The sequence below is a fragment of the Erithacus rubecula genome, assembly GCF_903797595.1.
Source record: "Erithacus rubecula genome assembly, chromosome: 15".
Classification (NCBI taxonomy): domain Eukaryota; kingdom Metazoa; phylum Chordata; class Aves; order Passeriformes; family Muscicapidae; genus Erithacus; species Erithacus rubecula.
This window is the reverse complement of record NC_136667.1, coordinates 15,391,703-15,404,759: the sequence shown is the minus strand read 5'-3', so window position 1 is coordinate 15,404,759 and position 13,057 is coordinate 15,391,703. Positions and strand designations below refer to the sequence as shown.

At 53.3% G+C, this 13,057-nt stretch overlaps 2 protein-coding genes across 2 annotated transcripts; both read left to right on the top strand.

Annotated features, from left to right (window-relative positions):
• Positions 1-247: 247 nt before the first annotated feature.
• F8A1 (coagulation factor VIII associated 1) lies at positions 248-1,656 on the top strand. Its single transcript, XM_079318732.1, has one exon. It carries the CDS (start codon positions 322-324, stop codon positions 1,387-1,389), a length of 1,068 nt encoding a protein of 355 aa, XP_079174858.1. The 5' UTR covers positions 248-321; the 3' UTR covers positions 1,390-1,656.
• A 1,107-nt stretch (positions 1,657-2,763) lies between these two features.
• On the top strand, positions 2,764-12,871 carry DKC1 (dyskerin pseudouridine synthase 1). Its single transcript, XM_079318667.1, has 15 exons — positions 2,764-2,879; positions 3,070-3,131; positions 3,354-3,440; positions 3,949-4,040; positions 4,551-4,735; positions 5,202-5,266; positions 5,822-5,948; positions 6,298-6,428; positions 7,410-7,553; positions 7,979-8,099; positions 8,826-8,944; positions 9,903-10,006; positions 10,433-10,499; positions 11,016-11,168; positions 11,553-12,871. The coding sequence occupies exons 1-15, from the start codon at positions 2,864-2,866 to the stop codon at positions 11,619-11,621; spliced, it is 1,542 nt and encodes a 513-aa protein (XP_079174793.1). The 5' UTR covers positions 2,764-2,863; the 3' UTR covers positions 11,622-12,871.
• Positions 12,872-13,057: the final 186 nt, after the last annotated feature.

Here is a 13,057-nt window from a genome sequence, read left to right as displayed (position 1 = left end):
GTCCCGCTCCTGGTCCCGCTCCCGGTCCCACTCCTCATCCCGGTGGGGCCGGAGCAGGAGCGCGGGTCCTCCACTCCGCAAGGGGGCGCCCGCTACGTGTAGTATGGGCGGGGCTGTGTCACATGGCCACGCCCACTGCGGGCGGTGACAGCTGGGACGCGCCAGCTGCCTTGGCCTCGCCCTCGCCACGCCCCACAGCCACGGGCGGCCGGCGCGGGCGCTGATTGGCCGGCCGCGGGGGGCGGGGCGGGCGCTGATTGGCCGGCGGCGCGCGGCGGAGCGCGGCCCGGCGCGGCGCGTCAGTTCCGCGCTGGGCCCGCGATGCTGTCGGCGGGCGGCGGCTCCGGCCCCGGCGGGGCGGGCGGCTCCGGGCCGGGGCTCGGCGGCGACGGCGATTTCCTGTCTCGGTACCGGCTGGTGTCGGCCAAGCTGCGGCGGCGGTTCCTGCGGAAACCGAACGTAGCGGAGGCGGCGGAGCAGTTCGCGGCGCTGGCGCGGGAGCTGCGCGCCCAGGAGAGCCTGCCCTACGCCGCCTGGTGCCAGCTGGCCGTGGCGCGCTGCGCCCAGAGCCTGTTCCACGGCCCCGCCGAGGCGGCCGCGCTGGCCGAGGCCGCGCGGCTCTTCCTGCGCCAGGAGCGGGACCTGCGGCAGCGCCTGGGGCTGCGCGGCGGCTTCGGCGAGCACGTGGCGGCGGCGCAGAGCTGCGGGGCCTTCGCCGCCCGCCTGCACCTGGAGCGGGGACAGCCCGCGCTGGCGGCCGGGCCGTGCCTGGAGCTGGCGGCGGCGCTCCGCGACACGGGGCAGCCCGCCCGCGCCGCCGCGCCCCTGCAGCGGGCGGCGGAGCTGCTGACGGCGGCGCGGCTGCCGCTGCAGGCCCTGCGCTGCCTGGCCGAGCGCGCGTCCTGCCTGCTGCTGGCCCGCGACTACGCCGGGGCGCTGGCCACGCTGACGCGGGCGCAGGCGCTGGCCGGGGCCGGGCTGGGCGCTGCGGCCGGGGCCGGGGCCGCGCCCGGCGGCGCCTTCCTGGACGTGCTGGCGCGCTGCGAGGTGTCGCGGGTGCTGCTGCTGCTCCTGCTGCAGCCGCCGCCCGCCAAGCTGCTGCCCGAGCACGCCCGCACGCTGGAGCAGTACTGCTGGGAGGCGCCCGACGGCGGAGCGGGCACCGCCAGCGGCAGCGGCACGGGCGGGGCGCTGCCCCCCGCCGCCAGCTACCTGCCGGCCGAGCTGTTCCTGCTGCTGCAGTCGGCCGTGCTGGCGTGCCAGGAGAAGGACGCGGAGGCGCTGAAGGCGCTGCAGGCCGAGCTGTGGCCGCTGCTGAGCGCCGAGCAGAACCATCTGCTGCACCTGGTGCTGCAGGAGATGCTGAGCCCCGCCGGACAGGGGCTCTGAGCGCCGCCGCCCGCAGGGACAGCTCGGACTGGTGGCTTCAGCCGGTGACAGCACAGACTCTATCCCGTTATTTATTTTTCATTCGAGTTCTGTAACGCAGTGGAGTAATGGTTGATGAGAGGATGCGTTCATCTACACGTTTGCCTTGTGTCACAGTAAACTACTCACTGTATGTACTGAAAGTTGTCATGCTTGGAAGAAGTGTAACCCTAAAGTAGAAAGGCCATTTCAGGGTACAAGGAAGCCGTTCATTAAAAGACTGGCTGCCATTTGTATGTGTTGAAGGATTTGAGTGTTTAGGAATCAAATGTAGTTAAGGATGATTTTAAAAAACCAACAACCAAACAAAAAACAGAAAAACCTACATTAAAACAAGATTTAATTTTTCCCTGTCCTGAAAACAACAGACACTGCATCCAACAGGAGGCCCTGAGTTTTGTGGTGGACAAAAGGAGTTGGTCACTGACCTGCAAGTGGGTCCTAGGGTGATGGTGGCTGACTCCAGTCTCTGTAGCAGCTGTTAACCCCCAATGGCAAATCTACTTCAGCTAAGGGAATTTGGGTATGGAATTAATGGTGGAGGTGGTGAAGTTTCTGGAGTTAATGGAATGTGGACTAATTGCTTACTTCTTTTTAGCTGTTATCCATCTGCTCTCAGGCACTTATGTCTTTTGATGTCCTCTTTTTGGGACCTTTAAGTGAAGGCAGCTTTAGAGGAGAAAAGACCCTGCTGTCTTTGGTGCACTCAGCTGTTGGGTACAGACAGTCCTTGCTAAATTCCAGCAGTGCTAATATACCCCCTGAAGCAGGGCAGGCTTTATCCTGAAGCTGGAGATGCCCTGGGGGTGTGCGTGTTGAGTGGATAAAGAACAATTCTAGGTCAGCACTCCCAGAGACCCTGCAGGGGCTGAGGCTTTCAGAAAGAAGGCAATGCACTTCGTGCACCTGGGAGAGAAGCCAGAGCTAATAAATAGTTCTGTTAAACAGTGGTCTTAATATTTGTTTCTAGAGACAGCAATATTCCCGATGCTTTGCCAGTGTTTGTTTTTCGAGTGTTTTTCACCTTCCATATTTAAATAATGAAGAACTTGCCATTTTCCTCTGTGAAACGCAGAGAAGCTGCTAATTTTAAGAAGCCTTAATTTCTTTTCGACAAAGTAAAAGAGTAGATGAGAAAGGCTCGGATCCGAACTGGATGTCATTTTATAGCGAGGTTAGTCACGGATGCGCCAGGCTGGGAGGCAAAACTAAAAACCCGTGCGGCGAAATCACAACATGTCCGTGTCCTTAAATTCCAAGAGATGAAACTGTAGCTGGAACTGTAACTCCGCGGTAGCGCCGAGGATGGGCGGCCCCGGGCGGCGGAAGGGGCGGGGCCGCTCCCGGTGACGCGGGGGGCGGGGCCGGTGACGCGGCCGCGCGGGGCCCGGCGGGACGGGGCGCTCCGGCGGCGGGGACAGCACGCGGCGCGGCCATGGCGGACGGGGACGGTGCGCAGCGGTGGGGACCGGCGGGGGCGCGGGGACCCCCGGCGGGGAGGGCACGGGGCGGGCTCGGGGTCGGCGCGGCGCCGCTCGGGGAAGGCTCTGCGGGCGGTTTTACCCCTCTCGGGCCTTCGCCCCTCTCCCCTCCCGGCCCCGCACGCTCCCCGCGCTCACTCCCGGCGTGTCGCTCCCGCAGGTTCCAGCGCGAAGAAGCGGCGGAAGAAGGAGAAGCGGGCGCTCGGCGATGATGATGTGGCGGTGAGCGCGCTGGGGGGTCGATCGGGCCGTGCTCGGGGTACAGGGGGTCCCGCAGCCCCATCGGTGCGGGCGCGTTGCGGGGACCGTGGGGAGGGCGGGCGGGGACGGGCTCTGCCCGCTCCGTCCCGGCGCAGCGCGGAGCCGCCGCGGCCACGTGGAGAGAGCGGCGGGAGCGCGGCCCGCCCGCTTCCTCCTCTGATCCCGCTTCACTTCGCCCCCCAGGACATTCAGCACACCGAGGATTTCCTCATCAAGCCCGAGTCGCGGGTGGCCCAGCTGGACACGTCGCAGTGGCCCTTGCTGCTGAAGGTAGGGCGGCTTCTGCCCAGCCGCGTGGCCCGGCCGCGTTCCCGCTCCTTTTGTCCTCGGGAGGTGTGACCGCGCTGCTGCCAGCGGCACACGTGCTGCTCTGCCGGCAGAAAGCGTGTTACAAAGTCTCTCCAGCGCTATCCATTCCGTTTTGTGAATTTTCTGTGCCTTGGAAAGATCCCGCCATATTTCTTGAGTTTTTAATTCGGGTCTCACCATGGCCTGTGGTGTGTGTAGACTTTTGGGTTGCTTCCGCTGAGTTTCTGGGGAATGTTCGGTTTATCCTCTATTGTCAGTGCTGCTTTCCCATCTCCTTCAGTCCAGGATTTCTATTTTTCTCGATTTTCATAAATTATTATGGTGGCTTCATTGTTGGGTCATTTTCATTTTGGAAGTAGCCCTATCACTTAAACGTGCAAATCAGACCTGCTGTTTCTGTGGAGATGTATTGGAACATTGAAATCAAGGGAACTTAAAAAGACTTGTAACTCCTTCTTGGATTTTTTAGAACTTTGACAAGTTAAATGTGAGGACAGCACACTACACACCTCTTCCTTCCGGTGCTAATCCCCTGAAGAGAGAGATTTCTGACTATGTTAGGTGAGTCCAGTACAGGCCAGAGTGATTTATTTTTCTTCCACAGTTAATACCTTCAAAATATTTTGTCTGGATTCCCCTTGTACCTTTCTTCTTCACTCAGTGTATTGCCATAATCAGTAAACTTGTAAATAGGACTGCCTGATCTCTCCCTGTGAAGTTTTCTTTATTCTGAGATTATAGAAGATCTGTGGATGAACATGCAGACCACCTAAGGAATTCTTTGGCGTTTTTGAAAAAATCCCTTAGTCTGCTGGGCTTTGAAACTGCTCGTTTGTAGAATTTGGGGTTTTTTTAACTGCAGAGTAGTGATAAGGCAGGGGAGAAGTCCTTGACCATGGATTATCTCACCTGTTGTGCATGAAGCAGGTCAGTGTGGGCTCACCGAGAGCTGTTAATCTGCCTGTATAGAAATACATTTCTTTGCAGCCATAACAGCATTTCAAAGTTACTGCACTGTTCCTGTGTGTGCCCTGATGCTTAGCTCCCATTCCCTGCCGTTTTGCCCTGTAGGTCTGGCTTTATTAACCTGGACAAACCCTCCAACCCGTCCTCGCACGAGGTGGTGGCGTGGATCCGGCGCATCCTGCGGGTGGAGAAGACGGGGCACAGCGGCACGCTGGACCCCAAGGTGACCGGCTGCCTCATCGTCTGCATCGAGAGGGCCACACGCCTGGTCAAGTCGCAGCAGGGAGCAGGTTTGTTTGGTGCTCAGGGTGTTTGCAGTGGCTAGGGATGTGTGGAGTGCTTTTGGAGACAAGATGGGGATTTCTAAAACTTGAAAAAGCCAATCTTAGTCTTCAGTGCCTTGCCTTTTAAGGATTGCATGTTATTCCAAGCCACTGAGGATGCATGTTGTCTCAGGTGGTTTTTTCTTTGCTTCTCTGGTGCTTGAGCTGTTATAAGTCAGTGAAATCACCTCTGACATGGTTTTATTTACCATGTAAGTTGAACTTTCAGCCTCTTTCAGTTCAGAGAACAAATAAATAGCTTAGATTTATTTCCCTGGAAGAATAACCAACTCTCTAATAAACCATTCCCATATTTAGAAGAGGCAGTAGGATTTCGGGGTTCTGGGGATGTGTGGCTGTGAGGCAGGGTGTACCTAGAGGTCCAACATCAAATGCAAGCGGCCACTCCTGACTGCTCTTGTCATTCTTTCAGGCAAAGAGTATGTGGGAATTGTTCGGCTGCACAATGCCATTGAAAGTGAGGCTCAGCTGGCCAGGGTAAGTCTCACATGCTCTTAGCCATGCTGGCATCTGGCATGCAGAGTGCTGGCCACTGGTGGGAGATGAGGGGCCAAGAATGGAGCTTAGGTGTGCTGTGTGTGAGGTGATGACACAGTTTATCCATTCTCTGAGTGCAGTGGGGCTGCCCTCCTGCAGCACCCCAGCTCCTGTTCTAGGGTCTGGGTGCTGTGCAGCCTCCAGACATCCTGCAGTGTCCCAGTGTCCTACTGGGGGCTGCTGTGATGTGTGGCTGGCTGCCTGCAGGAGGGGAGCAGTGCTGTCAGGGTTGGAGCCCGTCTTTGGGGGCTCCATCCTCACTGGGACGAGGGATGGTGTCTGATCACATGCTGCCATCTAATGGAAAAGTCCTGGCTGTGCTCACTGGCATCTTGACCACATCACTGGCTTGGATTTGCTTTATTAAATACAGCATCACCAAATCAGGATAAACCTTGTGGTTTCTCATTTTTGGAAGTGGACACAATTGCTACAGATTCCAAGTTGCTCCAGCATTATAGCTCAGGTGTAAAATCTTGCTTCTTCTCCCCTCAGGCCATAGAAACCCTGACAGGTGCCCTGTTCCAGCGGCCACCCCTCATTGCTGCTGTCAAACGACAACTGAGAGTCAGAACCATCTACGAGAGCAAGCTGGTGGAGTATGATCCTGAGAGGAGATTAGGTAAAACAGGGTTTTCCTGCCTTCTTCCTATAAAACTGACAATTGATAAAATTTTCTGTGAAATGGGCTGCTTTTGGCAGATGCCTTAAGACCTAAGTCCTGCCATTGTCCAGAAGTAACTGCTTCATGCATTGCTTTGGTGTGCTGGGAAGCAAATCCCATCTCTTTGTACTGTTGCACCCTTCACAGAAGAGCCAAATGATGTCAATTAGATGGCATTAGCTCTCAGGCAAAGATGACCTTCATCTATCACCCCATGCTGATGGCTCTGGGAAGGGCTGGGCATACAGCTTCTCTTGAAGGATGTGGTTTATTTTCTGCATAAAAACTATCCTGTTGTGCCTTTCAGGTATCTTCTGGGTGAGCTGTGAAGCAGGCACATACATCCGAACCCTGTGTGTCCACCTGGGCTTGCTGCTGGGCGTGGGGGGCCAGATGCAGGAGCTGCGCAGGGTCCGCTCAGGCATCCTGGGAGAGACGGTACAGTGGCACCTCCAGCTGTAACCAGCTCGTTGGAAATTGTCAGAATTGCAAGATTTGCATTGGGACTGTGCATTTTACAGTGTTAGGAGGAGGTTTAGGCTCGAGGAGGAGTTTTGTGAATAGGCCCCAAAGAGTGAGAGCTCTTGCTGTAGGTGTTCTGTAACCAAAGTGTTGAGTTCAGTTCAGGATGTTGCTCCTGTTCTGGTAATTAAACTTTGGGACAGTGAGTGACTGGGAAGTGCACTTTGGTGGCTGAAAGTTTGTTTTATGTCACCTGCATTTCTCAGCCTACAGACCCCAGAGTTTCATGAGTTCAGGAGTGTGAAGTGACTGCTTGGAGTCAGCACAGCTCAGGGAATGTGGTTCATTGGAATGAGCCTGGGAGATAGAGTCTTGTGTGATCTTGGACACTTGTACAGTCTATTCACTCTGGTCACAGATAGATCCTGCTGCTGGTCCAAACTCCAGAACTAATTTTTTTTTTTTTTGGAAAGCAGCAGTATCAAAGTGCAAGTGCTTACCCACCCATCGGTGTTTCTGTGCTCCTAGCACAGCTGCAATCACAGGGCATTTCTGAGTTCCAGCTATTGGGTGCTCACAGCTGCCTCAGAATTTATTCCATATCACAGATTAAAGAGCTGGTTAATTTAGATTTCTGGTCACTAACCTTTGTCTAGGAGCCCCAGGAATTGCAGTTAGGTCATATCTAAAAGATTCATGTGGGCAGACCTTAGCCTGTCGATCCAAATGCTGTCTGAGATTAGGAAGGCCAAAGTCTGGTAGCTCAAACCAGGCTGACCTCAAGCTGCTGATGGAAAGTATTCTTTCCTCTTTTAAGTTGTGTTTTCATGCTTGTGGTGGGCATCTAGTTTTACTCCCTTTTTCAAACACTATTTGCTGTTGAACTTCATCTCTTCTCCTGTGCATGTTTCAAGTTGGTGGCTGGTGGGAGAGTTGAGAAGGGTTTTGTCTTGGCAGGACAACATGGTGACCATGCACGATGTGCTGGATGCCCAGTGGCAGTACGACAACAACAAGGACGACAGCTACCTGCGAAGGGTCATCCTGCCCCTGGAGAAGCTGCTCACTTCACACAAGAGGCTCGTCATGAAGGACAGTGCTGTGAGTTCTGAGGCAGTGCCAGGGGAACTGCAGAGTGTTCTCCTGATTTGTTCAACTGATAGAATGCACAGGATCAGGAGCCATGGGATGTCCAGTGATGGTGACTTGTGTAGAACCTCCCATGGGAGTCCCAGAGCAGCACTAAGATGTAGGAGCCATGAATTCAATGACAGAGGATCTGCTCTTGTTGCTTGAGGAGGGTGCTGATGGTTATGAGAGATCTGCCTCACCCATTGTTTGCTGTGATAGGTGCTTTGCTTTCTCCTTCCAAAGCTCCCAAGTTTTATGTCGTGGACAAAAACAAATAGCTATTTAGAGATTATATTGCTGGGATGGAAATGGCAGTGGGAAGCTAAAAATTAGAGACACTTGGTGCTTCAATTCTTGTAATAGCTTCTAAGCCCTCCCATTGCCTACATTTTCAGGTTAATGCCATTTGCTATGGAGCCAAGATCATGCTGCCAGGTGTTCTGCGGTATGAGGATGGGATTGAGCTTAATCAGGAGATTGTTGTCATCACCACAAAAGGAGAAGCCATCTGCCTAGGTAGGAAATGCCTCCTTCTCCTTGTGTCCAGCTAACTGCAGAAATAACAGACTATGTGACAGTAAAGGCACCACAAATTAGTTCCCACGTGCAGAAGGTTTAATTAGTGCTTCCTGATAGGGAATGTAAGCCTAAGGCAGCTGTTTTTGGGCAGGATGTTAAGAAGCATCAGACTGACTGCATCAGTCCTGGGCAAGGTGTGAGGGTTTCAGCAGCTGTGTGATGCTCAGGTGTGCTGTGTGTGAGGTGATGACACAGTTTATCCATTCTCTGAGTGCAGTGGGGCTGCCCTCCTGTAGCACCCCAGCTCCTGTTCTAGGGTCTGGGTGCTGTGCAGCCTCCAGACATCCTGCAGTGTCCCAGTGTCCTACTGGGGGCTGCTGTGATGTGTGGCTGGCTGCCTGCAGGAGGGGAGCAGTGCTGGCAGGGTTGGAGCCCCTCTTGGGGGCTCCATCCTCACTGGGACGAGGGATGGTGTCTGATCACATGCTGCCACCAGGCACATCACCTCTCCTGCTAGATCAGTGCAAAGGGACTGCAGCAACTGCCAGCTTGACTTGAAAGGGTGCCCAGTTCTAAGCAGGGTGTTCAGAGAAGCTGTGTGACAGTGGTTCCTTGGGGTGACACTGTTGGGGGGTGTTGGTCATCTTTGTGCTGACAGAGGCAGAACAGGCTGTCACAGTTCTGCTCTTCAGGAGTTACTGACCTTCATGCCTGCTTCTGCAGCCATTGCCTTGATGACCACAGCAGTCATTTCCACCTGTGACCATGGCATCGTGGCAAAGATCAAGAGAGTGATCATGGAGAGAGACACATATCCCAGGAAATGGGGGCTGGGTCCCAAGGTGAGTGCTGCTGTGGGCATGGGGTCAGTCTCAGGGCAGTGGTGGGAGCCCAGCTATTGGACTGTGGGACTCTGGGACCCTGACCAGAGCTGTGTCTTCTTGAGGGCCTTTCTGTAATTCTGCTGTGGTCTCCTAGAGCTACAGTGGTGGCAGTTCCCAGTGCCAGAGCTGTGGCAGCCCAGTGCTGGTGGGAGTGAGGCTTTCCTTCCCAAAAGAGCCTGGGCTCCTCAGATCTGTACAGCACCAGCCCTCCTCTGGTAAAGAGCCAAATGATGTGAAGTGGATGGCATTAGCACTCTGTGCAAAGATGACCTTCATCCATCACCCCATGCTGATGGTTCTGGAGGGGCTGGGCAGGAGCTGCACACTGTCTGTGAGACACTGAACTGTGCCTGAAGGAGAGGAGCAGTGGGAACACCCAATGTTGGTTCCTCTCCCACCTCAGGCATGTGGCTTAACTGTAGCCAGGCTGGCCTGATGCAGATTGGACTCAAAACTCTGTGTCAAGTTAGAGTGGCTCATCCCATTGCTGTGGGTCAGGTGAAAGCTTTGGGGCTGCTCCACATTTATCTCATGGCAGAGGTGGGGTAATACAGGACAGTGTATTTTTTTGAGTAGTTTTCAAAACTTCACAAACAAATGGTCTGGCTCAAATGCTGCAGGTCATTAAGCTGGAAAAACCCAGTCAAAGATCCAGACTCCATGATGTGCAGTTGTGTTAATGTTCTTGTGACTCCCCCATCAAATTAGCCATTATTTAAAGGTGCCTTTTGTCTGAGATTTAGGCTCTTCTGTGCAGGGGATGTTTTGTCTCATTTGTTTCAAGATCCTTGGAATAGTGGTAAATAGGTAATGCTGTAGTTGCTGGCTTGGCTTGTTGCTGGATTCTCTCCTCTTCCTTGAGGGAGGATTTTTCTTACCTGGAGCTGCAGTTTGACTTGTTGCATGTTGCTTTCAGGCCAGTCAGAAGAAGATGATGATCCAGAAAGGTCTGCTGGACAAGCATGGAAAGCCCAATGAGAGCACACCAGAGTCCTGGAGGAGGGAATATGTGGATTACAGGTGGGTACTGGGTGTGTTCAGAAGGGAGCACTGTGCAGCAAGGGCTGGGCTTGATGCTGCAATTTGTGCATGGATCATGTTAGGCTTGGCCCAATGCTGTCTGGAACCTGGGATGCAGTTGCACTTCTTGGAGTGTGTTGCTCTTGGGCAGTGTAGGAAGAAAGGCCCTGAGCAGACAGTTATCCCTTTTTAGCCTGTTGTGGTTTTAGAGGGAGTCAGTCTGCTAAATTAAATGGGGGAGGCCGTGCTGTTGCCCAGCCCAGCTGGCCCTGGTGCAGGCTGCAGGTCTCCCCCACACCAACTTCCCCACCCAGCTCCTGGGGTGGGTTACAGAGCCCTTGGTGGGGGACAGGGATTTGTACCAGTCCAGAGCAGCATAAGGCAACCAACAACTGTCCTGTGCAACCTTGGGATCTTTTCTTTCAGAGATGCTTCCAGGAAAGAAGCAGCTGCTGATGATCAAGCTGTTTCAGAGGTAGACAGGGCTGCAAAAGTGAGTATTGCCAGTTCTCTCTGGCTCCTACTCTGTGCCCCTGTTATTCCCATTATCTGCACATGCCTTGCCTCCTGCATTTTGGTGCAATGATGTTAGTCCAGGGTCTTCCATGGCCTTTGGTAGGCACAAGGTCATTGCCCATTCACCATTCCTTGGCTGGGGCTCCAGAAATTTCCTACAACCCAGGACACAATTTGCAGCTCAAACACCAAGCTGCTGGCTCTGGGCATATTCTTCAACACAGCACAAGAAGATATATGGAGCCACAACAGAGATTTGTTGTGCCAGAGAACCTTTTTGGAAACTATGGAGAGCTGTCCATAGTAATGTCCATGTAAGAGTTGCACCTAAAATTCTCTAACTCAGGGCTTTTGCATGCCCTTAGAAAGGTGCAGCAATGTTTTAAACTAATACTTGGATACAGGAAACTGAAAAGTACAGGGGACAAATCAGTCTTCCTCTTGCCTGAGTTCTGTTGGTGTTGGTGTGTCTGACATTATGTTCCCCCAACAGAGAAAACGAGACTCAGAGAGTGAAAATGAGGAAGCTGTGACCCCACCATCCACCCCACCACCAGAGGAGCTGAGCAAAAAGGAAAAGAAAAGGAAGAAAAAAGAGAAGAAGGCCAGAGAGGCAGCTGAGAGTGGGGGAGAACAAATAGAAAGGGTATGTAATTGGATATTGCCATGGTATGGTCCAAGCATGGTAAAGATTGCTCTGTCCCCAGTTACCTTCAGGATTAATGCATCAGCAGCCTGCAGTGTGTGTCCACAGAGTGGCAGGATTTCTTTCCATAGCAGAGGAGGAGCTATTAGAGGTGCACTTTAAACTGAACTGGTGGTGGGAGATGGGGAAGGGGCCAGGACAGTTGGTGGGTTCCTGCCAGGCCACCTGTGTGCTCTGGTGCCCTGTATGGGTCCCTGTGGGAGGATGGTGCTGGAGTGTGCCCTGGGGAGCCTGCACTGCGTCTGGTGTGGAGCTGTTCCTCCTGCATTGGGCAGTGGGGGATTCCTTTTTGATGGCTTCCTGACCTTTCCAATCTCTCCACAGACCAGTGAGAGCAGCAGCAAGAAGAAGAAGAAGAAACAAAAGGAGGTGGTAGAAGAGAGCTCGGACTAAGCAGCTGGGTCTGTCCAAAGCAGGCAAACCTCATCAGTCAGGAGAGAGGAGTTTAGGCCTTGAGAAGAGGACTGGCTGTGTGGCAGAGGAGCCAGCAAGTTCCAAGTTGTTTTCTGCTGTTTGTAGGAGTGAGTGGGTGTTTGCCCTGCTCAGGTGCCCCTCTTCATCCTGTTTTAAGGGTTGCCAGAGGAGCAGGGTGCCTCACTGTCCCTGCACTGGATTGATCTCTAAGCTGAGCACCATGATGCCAACAGAAGTGGTATCTTCAGGGAAGCTGTAGCTTCTGGCTCTTCCTTGGTCTCTGCTTTCACCTAAAGAAGGTGGCATAATCTTTCTCCCCCCTCACATACTGCCTCTTTTTTCCTTTTCTCCCAAGGCTGAAGCTGTTACCTGACAGTTAAAGAATGTGTTGCAGCCTGAAAGAGTGGCTTTGTCACAGCCCATGTGAATGTGTTTGCATGGGGACAGTCAGATCAGTTGTTTCTGAAGGACTGTTTTGTTTTAACCTGGCCACATGCTTGGCTTTGTTCAGTTAAATGAGAACAAATAGTCCACCCAGATTATTTTTTCACTCCTTTTTTTACCTTTATCAAAAAAGGATTAGAAAATTTAATTCCTCCTTTTTGTTTATAGCACAAGGATGTGCTTGTTCATTGTGTGCTGATTCCCAAGCCCAATTGCCTCAGTCACCTGGGCATTGTGTCCCTTTTGCTGGCTCTTTGCTCTTCTCTACCCTTTTGTTGGACTGCAAAGCTTTTGGTTGCCTTGCCTGGTTCTGATGCCCAGTGTGCTCTGAAGGGCAGAAGGTGACCAGGAGGTGACTGACCAACATGTTCTTCATGCTGCTGGGACTGGAGTCCTGAGGAAAAGCTTGGTCAGAGGCAGCTCTGCCAGGGGGCATTGGGTGGGGGCTTGAACGGTTTCAGATTAATTGTTGCTAACCTCTCTGGAATGACTTGCTGGGGGCAGAAGGTCTCTCCTCTGTCAAGGAGTACTGCTGAGCCAGGATTTAGCTCCCTTTTATGAGGAAGGACCCCAAGCTCTTTCGTTCTGAGTTTCATTCCCTGCAGAGATTCTGTTGTTATGCATTGCTTTAGTCTATCCTTCCCTTCAGTGTTGGAGATGCAGGCAGTGGGCACAGCAGCTGGTGGGTGTTACAGCCTGAGCAGGGAAAAAAAAAAAAAAAAGGTCCATTTTTATTTACTTTTTTTACAAAAAAAAAAAATAAAATTTCTGGTTTTGAACAGGTGGTTTTCTTGCTCCTCTGGCTCCTCCCAGAAGGTCAGTGGTGTTCATGAGGCAGGGGGGCAGATTGTACCACGGGCTCAGCCTCTGCTCATCTCCTAAAGAAACTGCTGGGGCAGAGAGCTGTTCATGTTGATGAGCACCATCACCAGAAGGGCCTTTGCTTTGTCAATGCCCAGCCTGAGAGGTAA